This window comes from Thyridium curvatum (genome assembly GCF_004353045.1).
Source record: "Thyridium curvatum strain D216 chromosome Unknown NODE_40_length_362384_cov_81.811220, whole genome shotgun sequence".
NCBI classification, from domain to species: Eukaryota; Fungi; Ascomycota; class Sordariomycetes; order Thyridiales; family Thyridiaceae; genus Thyridium; species Thyridium curvatum.
In genome coordinates, this window is record NW_022156795.1 from 33,233 (window position 1) to 52,744 (window position 19,512).

Consider the following 19,512-nt stretch of genomic DNA (forward strand, 5'->3'; position numbering starts at 1 on the left):
AACGACAAGTTAGTTAGTGTAGCAGTATATAACCTAGCGATGTCTTTATGATGCTCCCCTCGAAACGTTGGCCATCTCCCAGTCCAGCTGCAATGCTTTCAATCTGACTGCATCCCAGAGTTGCAGAGCTACCCAATGAAACTCATTGAAGATGGTCAAGAAGAAGTCAATATGTCTATAATAATGCTATCGATGCTATGCCAAAGTCTAAGCCGTCCCGTTGCTTCCGTTAACGCCGTTTGCATGCACTCCGTTGCCGTTCACCTTCTTCCCACTGCTCTCATAAACAACCTTGTTCACCAGGCTGCCCACACCGTGCGACACCACGATCCTCAGGTCGTCGTTGGGCTGTAGGAAGACGGGCGGCGTCCTGCTGACGCCGATGCCGTGAGGGGTGCCGGTCATGATGACGGTGCCGGGGGCCAGCGTCGTGCCCTGGGACAGGTACGAGACGATCTCGGCGATGCTGAAGATCATGTCGTCGCCGCGGCCCTCCTGCATGACCTCGCCGTTGAGCACGGTCTTGATCTCGATCACGCTCGGGTCCGGGATGCTCTTGGTCGAGACGATGCAGGGGCCGAGGGGCGCGAAGCCGTCGAAGCCCTTGCCGAACCCCCACTGCGCGCCGTGGAACTGGTGCTTGCGCGCCGTCACGTCGTTGGAGCTCGTGTAGCCGAGGACGTAAGACAGGGCGTCCGCGCGCGGCACGTTGCGCGCCTCGCGGCCGATGACGACGGCCAGCTCGGCCTCGTAGTCGGCCTGGCCGTCGGTGGCCTGCTCCGGGATGACGAGCGGGGCGTTGGGGTGGCCGAGGCAGGTCGCGGGCTTGAAGAAGAGCGTCGGGTGGTCGGGCAGCTCGAGGTTCATCTCGCGGGCGTGGTTGCGGTAGTTGAGGCCGATGCAGCGGATGGTGCCGACCTCGTCGGCCGTTAGGGGCGCGAGCAGCCGCCCGACGGTCAGGACCTTGTCCGTTGGCTCGGCGGAAAGGTCGAGGGCGGAGGAGCCGGTGAAGACGCGCACGGAGACCGGCTGGTCCAGGGCCAGGGCGGCGCCGACTGGTACGGAGTTTGTTAGTCCTAGGTTCTGATGCTACTAGGAGCAAGTTGTTGGTGTGACACTTACTGTCTAGAGCGTTATCCTCCGGCTCGCCGACATACTCGCGGTCATCCTCCTTTGCGACAAACCGAACCAGTCGATTCCAGCGCTGGGGATGAGTGTTAGCTTTGGATCGATAGACCGCTCTCGCAGCTATTTGGTTATCTTACTGTCGAAACCATGGTCTAAATAATGAACTGAAATGTGTTATACAGAAAGACAAGCGTGCTAGACAGCAAAATGCGACAACAGGTGACGGTCTACGGCGTTATCTCAGGACCATTTGGAATACACAAGTGATCGGACAGAGAGGCTTATCAGTCATAGAGAATATGTACGATTCTCTATTTCCCGTCAAGACTCAAAGACAAAATAATGCCCAAGGAGAGGCAAGGGAAATCCTCCATGTTTCGGGTTGAACTCTCCCGATGCCTTATTCCCGACACCTTCTCCTTTTCCCGACACGATCGGCGCTGGATTTGCCATCACTGCTGTCGGCTTTTGTCTCTGCCAAGCTAGCGATCCACCCAGCAAGGGGAAACACGCGACTCAAGTGGAGATCTTGATAAAGAAAAGGGTTTATTACCGGGCCTTGCCTTTGCATATTGCGGAGTGCCAGATCCCCGGGTTTTATCATCAAACTTTTAGGTAACAATAAAGGCTGAGGAACACTTTTGTCTGGTGGAACCTCAGCGCCAGGAACGGATCCGAAGCCTAGAACCCCCTTAATCATGGAGAAGAGGCCCGACGACTCCATAGCCACGGGGAGGAGGCGCTGGCAAAGATTGTCTAGTCTGGTCGGGAAATGTGACGCGTGATCTCGAGCCTCAGAGATAGCCCTGAAGACTACCAGATAGCCTAGCAGGGCTGGACTTTGCCACGCTCACGCCGCGTCCCAGCAGGACGGATCTCCTACTGAACACGAAAGATCTTTTAGCCAGACCCCAAAAGTCGGCGCGGCTTAAGAACATCGGCATTTTGGTCCATGACACTGATAAGCTTCACAAGAATCATCGGAGTCAAGTCTGCAATTAGTGGCTTTTATCGTACCATAGCACTACCCTACCTAGGTAGGTAATCAGCGCCACGATTATCAGAATATTGATTTATCACGATTCCAGTGGCATTTGCTCATGACATTCGCTCGAGATAGAGCTTGCAGTTTGTCAACTATGACTTCTAGGTGATGTAATGATCGACGGTGCGTGTGGCGGACCAGCCATGAACACGACGCATGACAGAAAGGACGGGTGCATTGCGACACTTAATCTTAGCCCGTACACTGCATGCAAGTAATTTCGAATCCTTCTAGAATCATGACATTTGTACCCGTGCGCACGCCTTAGCATCGGGGAAACACATGTACACCCATCTGAGCCCAGCATCCTCATCTCCAATACCAGACATACCATGCCTACTCCAGCCAAGCTCGTGCCCACAGCAGTCTCGGCCCTCCGCGTGAGCAGGCACCCGATCCCGGCCCACGCCCGCATCCCCAACACCAGCATCCAGAACAAGCCCGTGCTCATCTACCACGGCGCCTTCCCGGCCGGCGACGCCACCACGGCGTCGGGCATCGAGGCCCACCTCTCCGCCGTCGGCGTGGTGGCCCCGCAGTGGTGCTACACCATGTACAGCACGACGCACTTCCACTCCACCACCCACGAGGTCCTCTGTATCAGCCGGGGCCGGGCGCGCCTCTGCCTCGGGGGCGAGGACAACCCGGGCCGCGTGGAGCCCGTGGTCGGCCGCGGGGACGTCTTGGTGCTCCCCGCCGGCGTGGGCCACCGCCTGCTCGAGGACATGGGAGGGTTCGAGATGGTCGGCAGCTATCCCGTCGGGTGCAGCTGGGATATGTGCTACGGGAAGGAGGGCGAGGAGGGCAAGGTGCAGGGGATCAAGGACATCCCGTGGTTCAGTGCAGATCCTATCTATGGCGAGAAGGGACCTGCGATGGACCTCTGAATCTTCTTGTCTTGTCAATGGTTTCGATCGTCCGAAAAAGAGCATGAAGGAGTCGCTGTCGTCAGCGGACGATGCCCCACCTCTGGGCTTCCTTCAGGTTTCATCGCGGAAGCCTAGTCTTGTCCTCCCACTTTGAATTCTTCTAAAAAGACCCAACCACGACTTTCGACTTCAATACATCATCTGCTAGCCGAACCATGACACAGCCTCTCTACGTCTTAGTCTATCCCTCGCGTCTCTTCGCCGCGCACTGGTCCTTGTGGGCACCCCGCATCGAAGCGAGCGGTCAAGAGTCGGTCGTCGGTGACCGCATTCACGTCACAGGAGACCGGCTCAACGGTTTCCAGTATGAATACATACAGAACTATAATGTCGACAAAGATGAGAGGAACCCCAAGGCTTTCCCTATCGGTCGAATCAAGACCAGTCACTTAGAGCACGGTGAACAAAGCACTGCCAGCAGTGACGGCGAGACGCACGAACTTAAAGCTATCAACGCATTCGATAGAGCATGTCAGGAGGTTGAGGCTCCTGGGCCGAGTTTGAACAAGGTTTCAATTGGCGATAATGCTGAGATACCCGGCCCGCCCAGGAGAAGGAGCGAGGTCAAAGACTGTCAGTGGTGGATTAAGCAGGCCGTGGCAAATCTGGTCGAGGCCAACATACTCCTGCCTCTGAGCCCAGAGGAGGGGAAGGATGATCCTGTGAAGCGAGTGTCAGAATTGCCAAAACACTGAATGCTCACAAGAGGCGCAATTGCGGCAAATACAGATTCCAGAACTACATAGTCAACTCTCGCACCGGTTCTAAGTAACCTAAAGTTCGTTGAGCAAACGCCTCTATTTCCTCCTCACACCTCACAAGCTGACCCTCACCTGCGTTCAAACAACTGACTGGTAGCTGTTGTATAGCCTAGTGTTCAATATTGAAAGACGCAATGTCGTACCTAAACGCACGCAAGTTATTGGAATAACCTATGTGCTAGGAAGGACTTCTCAACTTGATTTAATCGTTGCCAGTCACAAGGTCTGGTGCCAAAGTTTCGGTGCCTAGGTAGCCCACATTGACATACATATGAGGGCGGATGCAACTTGGAGGACTTTTCTTCTTCAAGATACTACCTAATAACTAGATAATTAAATAAGTTGAGCTCGCCAAACATACCCAAACATAATCCCGCAGACCAAAACGTAAAATATCATACATCGTACATGGAAGAAACAAAACATCCCAACTTGATTGACAAAGGAAAAGGACATTGAATCATGCGAGTACTTCATTTAGCCGCCGAGGCCGAGAAGACCGCCGCCAGACTTCTTCTTCCCCCCCTTTCCGGTAAGAGAGTCAGTGACACTACCCAAGCCAAGTCCCTGAAGGATCTGCTTCACGCCGAGGCCGCCGAGAAGGTTGTCGACAAGACCACCAAGACCGAGACCGCTCAAGAGTCTTCCGACTAGGCCCAGCACACCGTTCAGCAGGAGACCGACGGCAGCAAGGATCTGGAACAGCGGCTCGCTAAGAAGGTTCCAGAGAGGATTGAGCTCCTTCTTGGCGTGAGGCATGCCCTCGATCTTCTTCTTGGCGTTCTCGATGGTCTTGGTGACGGTGCCAGTGAGTTCCTTGAGGAGGTCGGCGAGGTGGTATTCCTCGGGGCTGGCCTCGCGGGAAGCAGTCCTGGACTTGGCGTTGGCCTGGATGTGGCCATCGGGGTCGAGGCCACGGATCGAGCCGTTGGCCTCCTGGAGGATCTTGCCGCCCTCTTCGATCAAGGGGCGCACATCCTTGACGAGCTGTTCTTCATCAAGCTCCTCCTTGGGCTGACGCTCAGCAGCCTCGATTTTCTGCAATGGCGAGATGGTTAGCGGATATTCATGTAGTCATGTATCGAAAACTCAAAACATACCTGGGTGATCATGTCACAGACTGGCTTGACCTTGTCCAGGCAACCCTGAATGGCGTATGCCATTCTCTTGGCGAGCTCCTTGTCGTTCTCGGCCAGCTCGCGCTTCTTCTTCTCCTCTTCCGTCTCGGTCGGCTCCTCCTCCTTAATCTCAGACATGAGAGAGACGTGGCCGATGGTGTTGCCCTTCTGGTCGATGACGTCTCCATCATCGTCGATCTCCTTGCCGATGCAGATACTCAAGTCTCCGGTGGTCAACTTGCCGATGAGGTTACCGTCCTCGTCGACGACGTTGCCCTCATTGTTGACACGGCGGCCAGACATGGGGTTCTTCTTCTTCTCGACCTCGGGCTCCTCCCAACGCTCGGCCTTTCCAATAGAGTTGCCGTTCTTGTCGAGAATGTCGCCGTCGTCATCAACAGGGCGACCCTTCAGCGCCTTGGGGTCACCGCTGACAAGGCGGCCAACGACATCGCCGCCAGGCGTGACGACCTTGCCGTCCTGACCGACGGTGCAGCCCTCGAGCTCGGCGAAGGGGCCCTCCTTGAAGCCCTCGCGGTCGCCCTCGGGGATGACCTCGGCGCGACCGATGATGTCGCCGCTCTCGCTGAGGACGTTTCCGTCCTTGTTGCACATGCGGCCGGTCAGGCGCTTGATGTCGCCCTCGACGACGCGGCCAAAGATCTGGCCGTTGCTGTCGACGACGTTGCCGGCCTTGTTGACGCGCTTGCCGGCGAGGATCGAGTTGTCCTTCTCGGGCTCGGCCTCGGGCTCCTCCTCCTCCCAGCGCTCGGCCTTGCCGATGACGTTGCCGTTCTTGTCGAGGATGTCGCCGTCCGGGTCGACCTTGTTGCCGCGCAGCTTCTTGATGTCGCCCTCGACGACCTTGCCGATGACCTCGTCGTTGAAGACGACGTCGCCTTTGGCGTTGACGAGGGCGTCGGGGAAGGCGGCGAAGGGGCCGGCCTCCTTGTCCATGTCCTCGAGCTCGTCGGCGGGGATGGGCTCGGCGCGGCCGATGACCTTGCCGTTGTCGTTCCAGATGGCGCCCTCCTCGTCGACCTTCTTGTTGACGAGGTGGGCGAGGACGCCCTCCTTGACGCGGCCGACGACCTTGCCGTCGAGCATGACGTTGCCGCCCTTGTTGACGGTGCCGCCCTTGAGGACGGTGAAGTCGATAGGTTCTTCAGCCTCGGCGACCTCACCTTCAGCACCCTCGACTCCCTCCTTGGCGGCTTCCTCTCCTTCTTTGGCAACATCCTCGCCCTCTTTAGCGGCTTCCTCACCTTCCTTGGTGACTTCTTCACCTTCTTCCTTGGCAGTCTCCTCGCCCTCCTTGGCGGTCTCCTCACCTTGCTCCTTGGCTTCCTCGCCAGCATCCTCGATGCCAGACTTGGCAGAGTCAACCTTGGTCAGAGCCTCGCCCGTGGCCTCGTCGGCTTTCGAGCCGGCATCCTCCTGGGCCTCATCGGCCTTGGAGCCAGCTTCTTCCTGGGTCTCCTCGACCTTGGAACCGGCCTGCTCCTGCGTCTCGTCGACCTTGGACCCGGCCTCCTCCTGCACCTCGTCGGCCTTGGAGGTCGCGTCCTGAGCCTCCTCGGGGATCTCGTCCTCGGGCACCTGCTCGTTGATGCGGGACACCGAGTCCTCGGGCTGGATGTCGTCAGGCATCTCGAGGCCGCCGCTCTCGCCCTCCTGGCCCTGCCGGAGACCCTCCTGGAGCTCCGCGAGCGCGGCTTGGCCCTGCTCGTCGGCATCGTCGTCGGCGCCCTCGTCGGCGCCCTCCTCGAACTCCTCCTCGACGTCCTCGCCGGCCTCCTGGCCCGTCATGGGCGTGGGCTCGTTCAGGGCCTCCGAGGTCGTCTCGCCGGACGCCTCCTGGACGTCGCTCATGGCGCCCTTGGCCTTGGAGCCGGTCTCGCTCGCCGCACCCTTGGCCTTGGAACCGGTCTCGCTCGCCGCGCCCTTGGCCTTGGAGCCGGCGGTGCTGGCGGTGCCCTTGGCCTTGGAGCCGGCGTCGCTCGGCGCGGCGCCCTTGGCTTTGCTCTTGGCCTGGCCGGCGGCGCCCGTGGCGGTCGACTTTGCGCCGCCGCCCGCGGCGCTCTTGGCCGCCTTGCTCGGGGCGTTGGTCGTCGTCGCCTTGCTCTGGGCGTCGTTGTCCTTCATCTTGATGGGCTGCTGCTTGGAGGAGGAGCTGGTGGTCGACTTCTGGGTCTGGCTCTTGTTGGTGTCGCTGCCGCCGCCGCCGCCGCCGCCGCCACCCTCCTTGGACTTCTTGCCGTTTTTGTCGTCGCCGTCGTCAAAGTACTCCTGGCGCGTCTCCTTGCCCTTGCTCCAGGGCCAGGCGCCGGCAGGGGGGGTCTTCTGGACGTCGGTCATGGCGGGAGGTGAAGCTATTGGAGGATGATTGGCGTATAGGTGGCTATACTACGTGTCTGTCTGTGTGTGTGTGTTTGCGTGTGATATTTGTTCTGGGTGGTGATCGTAACAGCTCGGGTTTCAGGTATCTTGTAGGTATAGGTCCGTGATGTTATGATAATATAGTATACAATGGTTTGGGGTTTTGTTGTTTCAAGAGAAGGGGTATCGTTGGGTGAAGATGTGTGGCTGGTGAGATGACTATGCCCAAAAAGACGTGGTATTGGAGGTGACCAACCGCCTTTTATCACAAACGCCCATGATTTACGATCCCCCCGTCGCGTCGCGAACGAACAAGTGGGAAGGGAGGGCAGCTTCGACAAGGCAGCAGAGCTGTAGCAAAACAGCTATGATGGAGACACTCGCACACTTGAACGTCATCAAGGCCTAGATCGACGTCACGTATGTGCCATTCATCTCGATGGACAGAGCTTCTATTACGCAGGTCAGGAAAGCTTATTAGATGGGTAAGCTGGGCAAATCAGGCTGGAAGTGGCTGGTGTCTGCCTGTTGGCCTGCTTTTCCCGCGCCTTCGAAGCTCGATAGGGCTGGGCGTATCCCGGCTGGGATGACTTCATCACTGTGGTCCCGTCTCCTCAGTTTGTGCCACACCAAGTCTAGGCGTTCGTTTACGAGAGAACGGGGAAGAGGAGGAGAATGAAAGGGTTCTGATATTAACAAAGTGCAAGTGGTGCCGTGCTTGCATAGTTACCCCACGAGGGGGCGTTAGATAATAGGCGGTGGTGGTCCGGGATGACGAGCCACAGTTCTCCCATTGGCTCGGCCTGCTCCAGCCAACCTTGTCCGAGAGACGGTCGAGGTCATGGAGCAGAGCCATCGGAGGATAAAAACCGGTTCTGGATGGCCTCTGTGGCTTGTTTGGCCCGTTGGCCTGTGAGCTTGTCTCCATCACCCCCGTTTCCACTCCCCTCCACCACCCCGGTCCTTGATGTGTGGCGAATGACTTACACCACATTGCACTAAGTGGCTGCAGGTGTACACTCCTTGGCCCCCGGCAACCCTTTCGTAATGATCTACTGTAGGCCGTTTCACACAGTCCTCCTCCCTCCTCCCTCCCTTCCTTTCGTGATATTGCTCGTACTGTGGTTTAGTTCTTTGATGCTGTTTTTACGTCATCTCGCTCCTATTCTTGCCTTTCTACACATCAGCTAGAGCGAGGTCAAGAGGCGGGCCAAAAAAAACCGGTTTACTATATTCCTGCCCGCCTTAGCTTTGGACTACCCTCCCTTTCAACCACCGATCACTGCGTCTTCTTTGCATCGTGCACAGATCGGGAGCGTCTTGACAGCTCTCCCCTGATGATTGCTCTCTTTTCTCTCATTTCTACTGCAATCGTGGTATCTCTTGAGATGTACACTAATTTGAACCGTCCCCCTTTTACGAGGAGACTACCGTCGCCCGCCAGAGCAAAAACGCCGTCTGACCTGCCATATGCGGATATCACTCGTGTTTCACCAGTAATCCCCCCCAACTCCACCCGATAAAAAAAACAACGCCGTGGCCGATTATGATGATGCTAATCATGAGAATGAGACCCGGGGCTGGGTCCCGCCGGCGAACACCGTCGGGATCCGGATCGTCAGCTGGATGCCTTCCGTGGTCGACTTGACGTCGAGGAAGATATCGGACGGGCTGTCCTCCTTCCTGTGGCTCTGGGCATTCTCCCTCTGCTGTCCAGAGGAGGGAGGCCCCTGGGACGAGCCCGACGGCTTGTTCTGCCCGTCGCCGGACGATGAATTCTTCCCGGGTTCCTCCTTCTTCTCCTTGGGCGGCATCCGCAGGTTGTCGTGGAAGCTACCGACTATATTCCCGCTGTCATCGAGTATGTTCCCGTCTCCGTCGACCCGGAACGCGCCTTTCTGCCGGCCCATGAACTCGTCCATGCTCTCCGTCTCGGACGCATCTTTGCCCGCTCCCACCTTGTACCCTTCCACCTCTGCGACATACCCCAGGAGCTCGCCGTCCTCGTCGTGCACGTCGCCGCGCTCATTAGCGACCGTTCTCCCGACCATCGAGGGTAGATCACCCTCGACCCGGCCGAGGACTGTTCCGTCCTCGTCCGTGTCCACCACATCGCCGTACTCGTCAATCTTCTTGCCCACGAGCTTGGTCATGACATCTTTAGGTATAAAAGGCCGCCCGGCGGACGAGATGGTCGGGTCGTGCGGAGAAGGCTTCTCTACGGGTGGGATCTTGCCAATCTTGGGGATGGGCGCGACGTACGCCGGGCTCTTCTCTCTCTCCTGCGAGTTTCCCGGCGCATCTTTCCTGCCATTATTGCTGCTCTTGTTGGTGTGGTTCTTCTGTCGTGAACGTGAACTGTCCGCCTCGTCGTCTATAATCTCCTCCTCAGGAGGGTCGTCGTAGATGATACTGTCCGGCCGAGATTCCTTGGTCTGGTCGTTGTGCGTCGCGTTGGGAGTGCTGGACACGTCCTTTGCGCCATCTGCCTCGGACATCGTAGGCCGCGGCACCACGCGCTCGAGCGTCTTCTGGATGTTCTTGGGCGCCGCCAGCGCTGCAGGTCCAACGCCAAGTAAGCCTTATGACAGTGACTGCGCCTCTCTAGATCGTAGGAGCTCTGGCGAGAGCACTCAAACTGAGGGACAGCGTCTTTCTCGCAAAAGTCCGCACAGAGCAGTGAGGCACGGAAGCCCACTACGTCAGGTTCTGCAAGGCAAGCGAGGTGCGATGTGGGCAGAAGAGGGTGGGCAGCCCAGGCTCCGCTGTGGCTAGGTCAATCTCTCCTCGGCAGAATGCTGATCTGTGCAGGTCTCTCTTGCCAGAAAGCTGAGACAGGCGTGCGCGTTCTAGACCTCTAACGGCAACCGGTAAAGGGTAGCGAGAGATGGGGCAAGCAATATGGGGTGCGTGTATCAGGAAGTTTCGAATGCAGGCCGGGCAAGGAGCCATGCAGCAGCCGGTGTTTGCTTGTTGCGTGCGTGCGCGTGTGTGCGGTACAGAAATGACAGGTTTGGGAGAAGGATGGCATGAGGCAATTAGGGATGGGATCTGCCTCCTCAGCGGCTGGGCAAGGAAGCTGTCTGGGCAGAGGAGACAGCTCCAGCCACACAGAGGCGGTCAGAGCCTGGACCGTGAGCGAATCCATGACATCACGTCGTCTGTGGCATGAAGCAGAGGAGCCCCCTTGTCAGTATTACGAGCATCTCATTCGGCAGAATGTCGACAAAAAACCTGTCCAGGCTGCAGAAATAGGACCGGGGTTGTAGAGGTGGCCGCAACGTGTGGCTGACGTGTAGCTTTCTCCGCAAATGTCCACCGTTGACACCATTGTGGCTCTCTCCTCTGGCCTCCACCGCCGATCGATCGAGAGCTGCTCGATGTGATGTGATGGAAAGTAGCAGCAATGGAATGCGGTACCATGCCTGAACACCTAGTTATGTAGAGAAAGAAATCTTGGAAACCTCCAGGTCCAAGAGGGCAGTCTGGCCGGGCGATTCTTGCTCTTGTGTACCAACCTGTATACTCTAGCTTCGGCATTCCGCGAAGCATACGCCCACCAGCAGTGAAAAGAGGGAAGATACCTGTTCCAACGGCTCCCAGTAGCATCGGAGCTAAGAGGGAGTCGAAACACTCATGCCTGCGCTAAATACGGCGCACTCAACCGAACTGGGGGCCAAGTTTAGCTCGTCCGTCGGATGGGTTGGATGGAGAAAGTGAGCTGGAGAAGGACGGGCCACATGGACCGGGCCCAAACCGTTAGCGGCAGGTCGTTCTGGGCGAGGGAAACGGCTGCTCCCTTTGTGGTTAGCCGTGCGAGATGGTTGTGGCTAATGCGGCTAATAAGAGAAGCTGGTGCAGTTGGGGAGGAGGGTGAAACGGAGCAATTCCGAAGAGCTCCACCCAGCGTATCAACAGGTGAGGAATGCCCGACGGTTCTGCAACGAAGATGGCGTTGGATGCCTTGTGAAGACAGATGGATGGAAGTTCAGCAGCCTGGAGCCCCTTGTTTCTCGAGTCCGCTCCCTTCGGACGTGTGTGTGCTTTGTGCGCTGGAGCATCGGTGGTCGTCAGGCCCCCAGCCAGTCAGCACGGCCTGCTGCATGTTGACAGCGGCTGCAGCAACGCCACTGATTCACGTCGTGCTTGTAGGACTAGGTACGGAGTACATGCGACAGTCCTCGTCCCCCTCCCCTGGTGTACGATTGGATCGCTGGGTTGCACCCGTTAATCCCGCCCGCGCAGATCACACTCCAGGACATAAAAAAAACGCAATCGACGTAACACTGGCGATACTGCACACCGTTTTCTGCGGGGGTGAATTGAAATTAAAACCAGTAAAGGAGGGTGTGGCTTGAGCTGGCTTCGTTCACAGAGTTTGCGCCTAAAAGATACGGGGTAAAACGCGAGGAGAACCGAGAAGACGGTTTTGAAATGCTCGCTCGGGCGACCCGCGCGCAACTCTCCATTCTGCCTGTAACCATGGCCAGGACCAGGGCAGAGGGTGAGCATGTGGCCCTCCCGAAGAGTCGCATCGTTTCCGGTGGCACCAGGCGGGTAGCCGCACTATCGGGCAAGCTTAATTCTCTTGCGCCTCGACTCGCGCAGCATTGCATCGGTTCCCGCGATGGCAATAGCGGGGCTCACGAGTATACTTCGTATGCTTTGCTTCTTTTCTCGTCAAAGCACCCAAGGGCTCTCTGTGTAGCCCAACTCAACCTGTTCCTTTGGGCCTTGGATACCGTAGCTTGCCTTTTTTTTTTCCTTCTTCTTGTTTTGCTCCCAGCCAGACCAAATGATCATGCACATGATGCATTTCGGCCGCTGGAGGAGAAGGCAAGGGATTTCCATCGGAAGCTCTTGGGGTCGTAGACCTCTGCTGGCGCCAAGTTGATTCCTGGTACCCTAATGCAACACCGCTCGGGTCGGACGACTTTTTACATTTCTCCTGGGAAAGGGTAAGCATGCGAAGCTTGACTCGCCTGCCTAACTTTCCAAAAACCAAGGCAGTCGAGCCGGAGCACATACACGCGCGAGCATGCCACGTTTCTTCCCAACTCCAGCCTTCTGCTCATGATTTCCCCACGTCAGTAAGGTGCTACTTCTGGCACACTGTCACGCTCGAACTGTGCCGAGGAACCTGCGCCAACTGAGACATTGACCCTCTCGCTTGGTAAGTTTGGGGCCCAACGGAGGCCACATGGATGGCCCGTGGCGCACCCTCCAGCGCCCAGAAAATACCGGGGGATGGTAGGCAACCCCAGTACCGACCACAGGATCACTCACAGTGGTAGCACAGCGTCCTGCAGTGCTTCCCCCGCGCTGCTGGGAATAAAACGTACTCTAGCTGTCATGAAAAAGAAAGAAAAAAAAACGGCGCGTGTCGCACAAGAATCAACGGCAAATCGGCGAATACCTGTCAAAGGGGGCACTTCGGACTTTTGAAGAGGGGAGGGAACTCGAACGCTTGCGACTAAGATCACCGAGTATGTCCACAGGGCGTAGACAATGCAATTGGAGCGTGTGATGTACCCGGGTCGCTCGGCAGTTGTGTGTGTTGGGCTGCTGAGATGTGACGAGACAAGGAATGCAAGCCAATGGCCGCCAGAGGTGCGCTGGAGTTCGGTGATCACACTGACGCATGCAGAGGGAGTCACTCTGACGCCAACATCCAACTTTTTCCCTTGCCTTTCCCATGATATCCCAAAGTGTGGCTGGTGACCCTGTCCTCCCACCCGCGGAAATTGCAATTCCATCATAGCTTTTCTAAACAGAATCCTTAGCCCCTGTGTGTGAGTGGGGAGGGGGGGAGGAAAGGTGAAGTACGCCGCTAAGAAGGAAAGAAGGGCCGTCACGGACGGCGCCTGCGGGGACCACCCTCTCCTTCCTAGCGTCGACATGAAACCGGATGTCAGATGGACTTGGTTTGCCTAACGACATGTCTACTAGCTACCTACCTAGGTACTGAGTATCTGGGCTTACGAATGTATACGCAGTCTCTGTGGGTTTTCGACCTCTGCTGCCTTGGCGCCCTGGAGCGTTCGTCCTCCAGACTTGGTCTCGTTGACGATGGCTTGCATTCCAAACCGCACACAGCTACCAAGGACATCATACACACACGAGACAACAGCAGGATATTCAGTAAATGGTTCACAAAGGAAACCCATTGTTTAGATTCTTTGCTAGTCATACAAAGTAATTGTAGTCAGACTCAAACATACATGATCGCAATCGCTTCCTTCTAGGTTGGAGGTATGAAATAATAACAGGACTAAACCAAATTCCAAAGTTTCATCATCGTGATTCCAAGAGCAAAAAGCTCCCGAGAAGGAAATCCCCATCCGTCCAGTCACGATAAAACGCGGGTTTCCATAATCGCCGAAGCCCCAAGACCAAAATGCGGAAGACAATAAAAGCCACGAAAGCTTACCGGCAGCAAGCCAGAAACAGATCCTTTTTGAAGGGTGATATTATGTTGTGGGAAATGAAGAAGAAGCCCCGTGATTAAGGGAGAATGGAGGGGGGGGGGAAGAATCAGTTCCTAGAGAGCTTCCGGTTAGCCTGTGTTCCGCAGAGTCTGTGGTGCAGCTGCGCTTGTGTGCTCCTCGCTGGCGTGACGGAAAAAGGAAAGCTCTTTTTCCAATTGCATCTCCTGCGTCACACAAGAGTGACAGCGGGAAGGAAAGCAAAAGAAAAAAAGAGGGCCCTTTTTGGTCTTGCTTAAGTTTCTCTGCAGGCCTGGTTAACGACTAACCGGCTTATTCAAGGCACACACACATGACGAGGTTGGAGGGGGGTGGGAGCAGACAAATACGAGAGGACATGGAGGGGGCCAGGGGCCACGGTGTACGAGGCGGAAGAATGGGGGGAGGGGGATGAGAAAGAATGTATACGTACAGGAGCGCCAGCTCAAGATCGCCGTGGATCTTGGCCTTGAGCGTGATCTCGACGTCGAGGTTGAGGTCGAGGCGCAGGCGGAGGGTGTCGCTCTTGCCCTTGCCGCCGCCCTCGGACGCCTGGTTGCCCGCGACGCCGCCGAGGGCGCCCGTCGCGCCCTTGACCAGCCCGCCGGCCGTGTCGGTCACGCCGCCGAGGCCCACGCCGTCGAGGGGCCCGCCGCCGCTCTGCTGCTGCTGCTGCTGCGTCTGCTGCGTCTGCTGGCGCGGCCGCCGGCGCTGCATCTGGCGGTTCTGCTGGGGCTGGGGCTGGTACTGCTCGTCCGAGGACGCGTCCTCGGCGTCAGACTCGTAGGTCTGCGCTGGCCTCTTCTCCTGGGAGCTGTTGCGGGAAGACATTTTTGGACAGCGGCGTGTTTCCTGTGGTGGTAGACTGGTTCGATGGAAACGGGAACAGACGAGTTGTGCTGGATATGTGTGTGTGTGTGTCTTTTGGTCTAGACTCTTGTTGAGAGTTATGATTGAATATCTTTTTGCACAAAGACTTCTCTCGATGAAGGAAGTTCGCAAAGGAAACCCCTTTTCTATATCAATCGACTCGACTCCGATCCCATCTCGGCACTAGCGTCCAAAACAGGATTCCGCTTCGTGATCATCAAAGGGGTCCTGCGCGAGCGAAGAGCTATGATGTCGATGAAATCATACCTACCCTCCCTGTGATGAAAGTGATGAAATCGTCCAAGCCTTCGAGTCTAGACCTTCGGTCATAACCAGGGTTACATTCCGCCTCCAGTACTTGTAAGGCACCCCCCGGTCCGACGAGCAGGGGTGTGGTCAGAAGACAGCGGGAGCGCGATGTGATGTCGATGAGAGAGCCACAGAGCCAAGAGCGAGAGGTAGTGGGTACTTGATACATTCTCCAATATTAGACGGATACGACTCGACTAACAAACCCACGGACCCATCCTTCGCCGCCCCTCTTGTCTCCGTGCAGATCGATCCAATTGTTTGACGCCCTCGGCATGCAGAGCGAAAGGCAAGCCACAACACCAAAGGAACGCCAATGGGGAGTGGCACTCCTTCCGCCCCGCCCATTAACAGCCATCTTATCCACAGAATTTCCCTGTTTTCCTTGACCATTTCTGCTCCGTAAACGCCGTCCTGGTGACTCGACCGTCACCCCCTACTACCACCCCCCGTTTCACCCATTCACCCTCATTTCCTTTCGTGTGCCAGATAGAGAGCAGGCGAGCGTCATCTCTTCTCGTCCGGCCGGACGTATCTGCTCTCCATCCCCAGCGCCATCTTGCGCCGTAATTTGATCGGTATCCTCAGCCCACGTCCACCACCCTCCCCGTCGTCTGTGACGCGTCGCTGCCCTCCGTTATGTTGATCTCGATCGAGGAAGACGCACCACTTCCCTGTTTCCTCGTCCTCGGCCGCCACAAACCCGCCGTCCCTCCCCTCGAGCGTCAGCCACGTCTCGTCATCGCTCCAGCCCCAGGGCCCAATGAGGTGCTCCAGCGTATCCTTGCGCCCGCCGTGCCGTAACGCGCCCGTCTCCCTGTCGACGAAGAGCCAGTTGAGCATGGGCGGGTCGTCCGCGATCGTGCTCACCAGCCCCAGGTGCTTCTCCTCGCTCGGGTACGTGAAGTAGTACCCCGCGAATCTGTGGCCCGGCGCCGGAGCGTCTGGGTGATCTACCCACAACTACCGTTTTGATTGTCAGCCCACTTTCTCACTCTCTTCTCTTCATTTCATGCCTTATTCCGTAACGTCATGCTCCCATAACACATCTCCCCCAAACGGTCAAGATGTGGCTGGTATGACGTTTTGGAACGTAAACAAAAAACCAGGGGGCCGGGTCTCCCTTACCTTCCCGTCTGCCAGAACGCAGAAGCACTCCACTGCTGGGCCGCCGTCGAGTGAGAGATCCGTGGTCATGGAGAATTTGGCTTTCTCCTTAGCTGCCGCGTTCTGCTTCTTCTGCGCACTGAGTGCCTCGCATACCCCAATCGTCGTGGGGATCCCCGCGATGACCAGGAGACCCAGTACCATCTTGTGTGCGTATTTGTAGCTTCGCGTAGGTCGAGCCAGTATATTCGATGATGTTCAGACTTGCTGTCCCAGGAGAGTCTGCGTGAGCTCGATGGTTCTAATAGGATGCAGTCGTCGGTTCTTCTGCGCACTACTCGCGTGCTTCTGCTGTGCGCCGTCGTTGGATAAGGTTTGTGCTGCGTCTGGAACTTTGGCAAACCCCACGATGCCCCAATAATTTTCATATATGGCCCTTGTCCGATCTTTCCACCGCGCATCTCGATATGCACTTTTCGGTGTCCCATTAACTGGTACCGTTATTACCATCCATGCCTCCATGACATAACTCATGATGGGACTGCAGGGGCATGCTAATGCACCACTACGGGGGCGGATCACCACACCCACCCTCAGCTCCACTCCTTGCAGGGGGTCAAAGTCCCAGGTACATCCAGCCCTCTGAGCTGTGGCTGATGTATCAACATCATTCGTAGGGATCACGACGTCATCCAGCCCTTACCCATCCACAACACTTGTGCGTAGAGGAAGAGATGTTCGCGTGTTGTGTGATCGAATGCGTCAGGCCAATAACTGGGTCTCTGTGGCTTCATGCGACCCTGCAGCTTGTGTCGGTCGGTGACGTCGAAGCCTTTCCCCAGCCCAGGGTTGCAAAATCATGTTTCCGTCCCAATTGCGTAAGGGTTGAGGTCTGTAACAGAGTCCACAAAACAAGACGAACCCCTTCGAGAGAAAGGACTTAAACGGTCAAGTCGTATCATCCCCTTTTGGCGCAGCACATCCCACATCCAAACTTTGATGATCAAGTAATCCTTTCCCACACCAGACCAGACCAGTCTCAGACAACGACATAGACACTCAACAACATGGCACCTGTAAGTCCCAAATGTGTTGAGCTGCCCGGACAAGATACTGATGTATTCACAACAGCAGGATAAGGCCAAGCAGCCCAAGGAGGCTGCCCAGAAGGAAGAGACCTCCCAAGAGCAGCAGCCTCAGCAGCAAGAAGTGCAACAAGACACGGCCAAGCAGTCCAAGGAGGCACCTCAGAAGAAACAAGAACAAGCCAACGAGCCCGAGCCCCAACAGACAGCTGAGGCGGACAACCAGCCAGAAGCCGAGGCCGAGGATGCTCAGGCTGAAGACCAGACCGAGGAGCATGCCGAAGCACACGAGCCCGAGGCGGAAGAAGCCGAAGAGGAAGAACCTCCACAGGAGGGCGAAGAAGCTCAGGAGTACGAGCAAGAGCCCGAGGGTGAGGGGGAAGAGCAGTACGAGGACGACGACGGTAAACAACAAGCTGAGGCTGAGGAAGTCGATGACCAAGAACAGCCCGCCGAGGACCAAGAGGAGCAGTATGACGACGAGGGGCAAGAGCAGCAGGAAGAGTATGCCGATGACGATCAGCAAGAGGAAGGTGTGGAAGGTGAGGAAGAAGCAGTCCAAGACGAGCCCGAACAAGACCAAGAAGAACAGTACGAGCCTGAGGGAGAGCAAGAGGAGGAGTACGAGCCTGAGCCGGAGATGCAGCGAGAGGAGCAGCCTCAACAGGACGAGGCCTCGACGCCCGCATCCTCGCAACCTCCCACTCCCAAGGACGAGGAGCAGCCGTACTACATGAAGGACCAGGAGCAAGAGACCAAGAACCGCCAAATGCAGAAGCGCCAACCCCGGCGCCAGAGGGATATGCAGATGCAGCAGCAAAGCCAGCAGCAGATGCAACAGTACCAGCAGCAGCAGATGCAGCCACAGCCTCAGGGGGGCGGCGGCGGCGGCGGCAAGAACCCGCTCAGGCTGCGGCTAGATCTGAACCTCGAGGTGGAGATTGAGCTGAAGGCGCGGATCCATGGTGATCTGACTCTCGCTTTGCTGTAAGTGACGTGGCCCTGTTTCTTTTAATCACCCCAGCCTCGTACCCTACCTGCTCCCGGTCTCCTTGAGTGTTACTGGCACCCAAGCAACGGCTGACATTCTGCCAAGGGAAACTTAACTAACGCGTTGACCTTTTTCGAAGGGAGGGCTTGTGATTCTGCGATATCAACACTTGTTGAGTATGCTTTTGGAATGTCGAATCGTCAGATATGGTTATCGAAACAGCGTTTGCTTTCATGCTTGTCGTACAGCTCCATCGTGCGAGCGTGCCGGGTATATTTCCTTTGTTTCGGTCCTTGACTTTTTCCCTCTTGAGTCGTTGGCTGCGCGGGACAACCTGCGTGGACGCGCAAAAACGATGTATGACTATTATTTAATCCACGATCAACATAGACTGCGTGTAATACCAGATTGTATGATTACGCTTCGATGCTCGTGACATGATGGCTCATGGATTGTGTGTGTTGTAGCGTTGGCATGCTTGGCGGAGACGAGGTCACCAGCTGCTCGAGAATCGTGCATTACCGTCCGTGTCAGACTCCCAGAGACATCGTGTGAAGAATCCCTATGGAGACTTCATGTATCGTCTTGGTTGGTAGGATGCTAGAGAGGATGCTAGAGAGGAAGGCTATCCCGAAGAGCTTCGACGTCTGGTGTGGGATTTTTTTGGGTGTTTCTGTCCCAGTCCAATCGATGACATGGTTGACAGGCTACAGCACAGAACCTCTTTTATCGCCTCTCCCATTGGCTGTTCGGGAGGTTTCAACCCCGCAGTTTCAGTGGTCAACACTGCGTAAAACAGGGGAAGCTCTGGAGGCGCATCCACGTGCAGCCGGTCCTCGGCGGACCCTGGGATTTTCTCAATGACCAGCAACCGGCGTGCATTGATGCTTAATTCCAAACCCCAGATCGAGAAAAGCGGCAGAACACACACACCGCAGACCGTGACTCACGTTTATTCCCGGGCAGGTCAGAGCTGAGGAACATCAAATCGGAAAATTGATCCGCCCTCTCGCTACAATTGAGTTCATTGTCTCTCCGCACTGCTGCTTGTGTTGCCTCCTCTACTCCCAAATTCCCCGACCTGAAAAGGTTAAATCAAGTCGTCATCTCTCTAGACTGTAATTGATCGAGGCCTCGGCCATTAAAGAGGCGCGTTCCAGCCAGAGATCTGAGAAGCGGTCGGACGAAGGCGAGGCCCTCAATTGGCCAGCCCCAAGCCGATATCGCCACGCATCTGCAGGAGGAATATCGATTTTGTGGGCTTTGGTCTCTGGGGGCCGCTGTGATTCGCCGCAAGTGCCTGGCGTGCCCACTAAACAGACCGCT

The 19,512-nt window shown here is 56.5% G+C and overlaps 8 protein-coding genes across 8 annotated transcripts; 3 read left to right on the forward strand and 5 right to left on the reverse strand.

The window, feature by feature from the left end:
* Positions 1 to 207: 207 nt before the first annotated feature.
* On the reverse strand, positions 208 to 1,277 carry E0L32_006810 (uncharacterized protein; the record flags this gene model as incomplete). Its single annotated transcript, XM_031141484.1, has 3 exons — positions 208 to 1,055; positions 1,123 to 1,204; positions 1,266 to 1,277. The coding sequence occupies 3 exons, from the start codon at positions 1,275 to 1,277 to the stop codon at positions 208 to 210; spliced, it is 942 nt and encodes a 313-aa protein (XP_030994109.1).
* Positions 1,278 to 2,505: 1,228 nt separating this feature from the next.
* E0L32_006811 (uncharacterized protein) lies at positions 2,506 to 3,060 on the forward strand (the record flags this gene model as incomplete). The annotated part of the gene is made up of 1 exon (XM_031141485.1): positions 2,506 to 3,060. The coding sequence occupies one exon, from the start codon at positions 2,506 to 2,508 to the stop codon at positions 3,058 to 3,060; it is 555 nt and encodes a 184-aa protein (XP_030994110.1).
* Positions 3,061 to 3,257: 197 nt separating this feature from the next.
* Positions 3,258 to 3,797, forward strand: E0L32_006812 (uncharacterized protein; the record flags this gene model as incomplete). Its single annotated transcript, XM_031141486.1, has 1 exon — positions 3,258 to 3,797. The coding sequence occupies one exon, from the start codon at positions 3,258 to 3,260 to the stop codon at positions 3,795 to 3,797; it is 540 nt and encodes a 179-aa protein (XP_030994111.1).
* A 543-nt stretch (positions 3,798 to 4,340) lies between these two features.
* On the reverse strand, positions 4,341 to 7,339 carry E0L32_006813 (uncharacterized protein; the record flags this gene model as incomplete). Its single annotated transcript, XM_031141487.1, has 2 exons — positions 4,341 to 4,901; positions 4,964 to 7,339. 2 exons carry the CDS (start codon positions 7,337 to 7,339, stop codon positions 4,341 to 4,343), a joined length of 2,937 nt encoding a protein of 978 aa, XP_030994112.1.
* Positions 7,340 to 8,919: 1,580 nt separating this feature from the next.
* On the reverse strand, positions 8,920 to 9,858 carry E0L32_006814 (uncharacterized protein; the record flags this gene model as incomplete). The annotated part of the gene is made up of 1 exon (XM_031141488.1): positions 8,920 to 9,858. One exon carries the CDS (start codon positions 9,856 to 9,858, stop codon positions 8,920 to 8,922), a length of 939 nt encoding a protein of 312 aa, XP_030994113.1.
* Positions 9,859 to 14,118: 4,260 nt separating this feature from the next.
* Positions 14,119 to 14,655, reverse strand: E0L32_006815 (uncharacterized protein; the record flags this gene model as incomplete). The annotated part of the gene is made up of 1 exon (XM_031141489.1): positions 14,119 to 14,655. The coding sequence occupies one exon, from the start codon at positions 14,653 to 14,655 to the stop codon at positions 14,119 to 14,121; it is 537 nt and encodes a 178-aa protein (XP_030994114.1).
* An 855-nt stretch (positions 14,656 to 15,510) lies between these two features.
* Positions 15,511 to 16,314, reverse strand: E0L32_006816 (uncharacterized protein; the record flags this gene model as incomplete). Its single annotated transcript, XM_031141491.1, has 2 exons — positions 15,511 to 15,966; positions 16,132 to 16,314. 2 exons carry the CDS (start codon positions 16,312 to 16,314, stop codon positions 15,511 to 15,513), a joined length of 639 nt encoding a protein of 212 aa, XP_030994115.1.
* Positions 16,315 to 17,177: 863 nt separating this feature from the next.
* E0L32_006817 (uncharacterized protein) lies at positions 17,178 to 18,186 on the forward strand (the record flags this gene model as incomplete). The annotated part of the gene is made up of 2 exons (XM_031141492.1): positions 17,178 to 17,186; positions 17,242 to 18,186. 2 exons carry the CDS (start codon positions 17,178 to 17,180, stop codon positions 18,184 to 18,186), a joined length of 954 nt encoding a protein of 317 aa, XP_030994116.1.
* Positions 18,187 to 19,512: the final 1,326 nt, after the last annotated feature.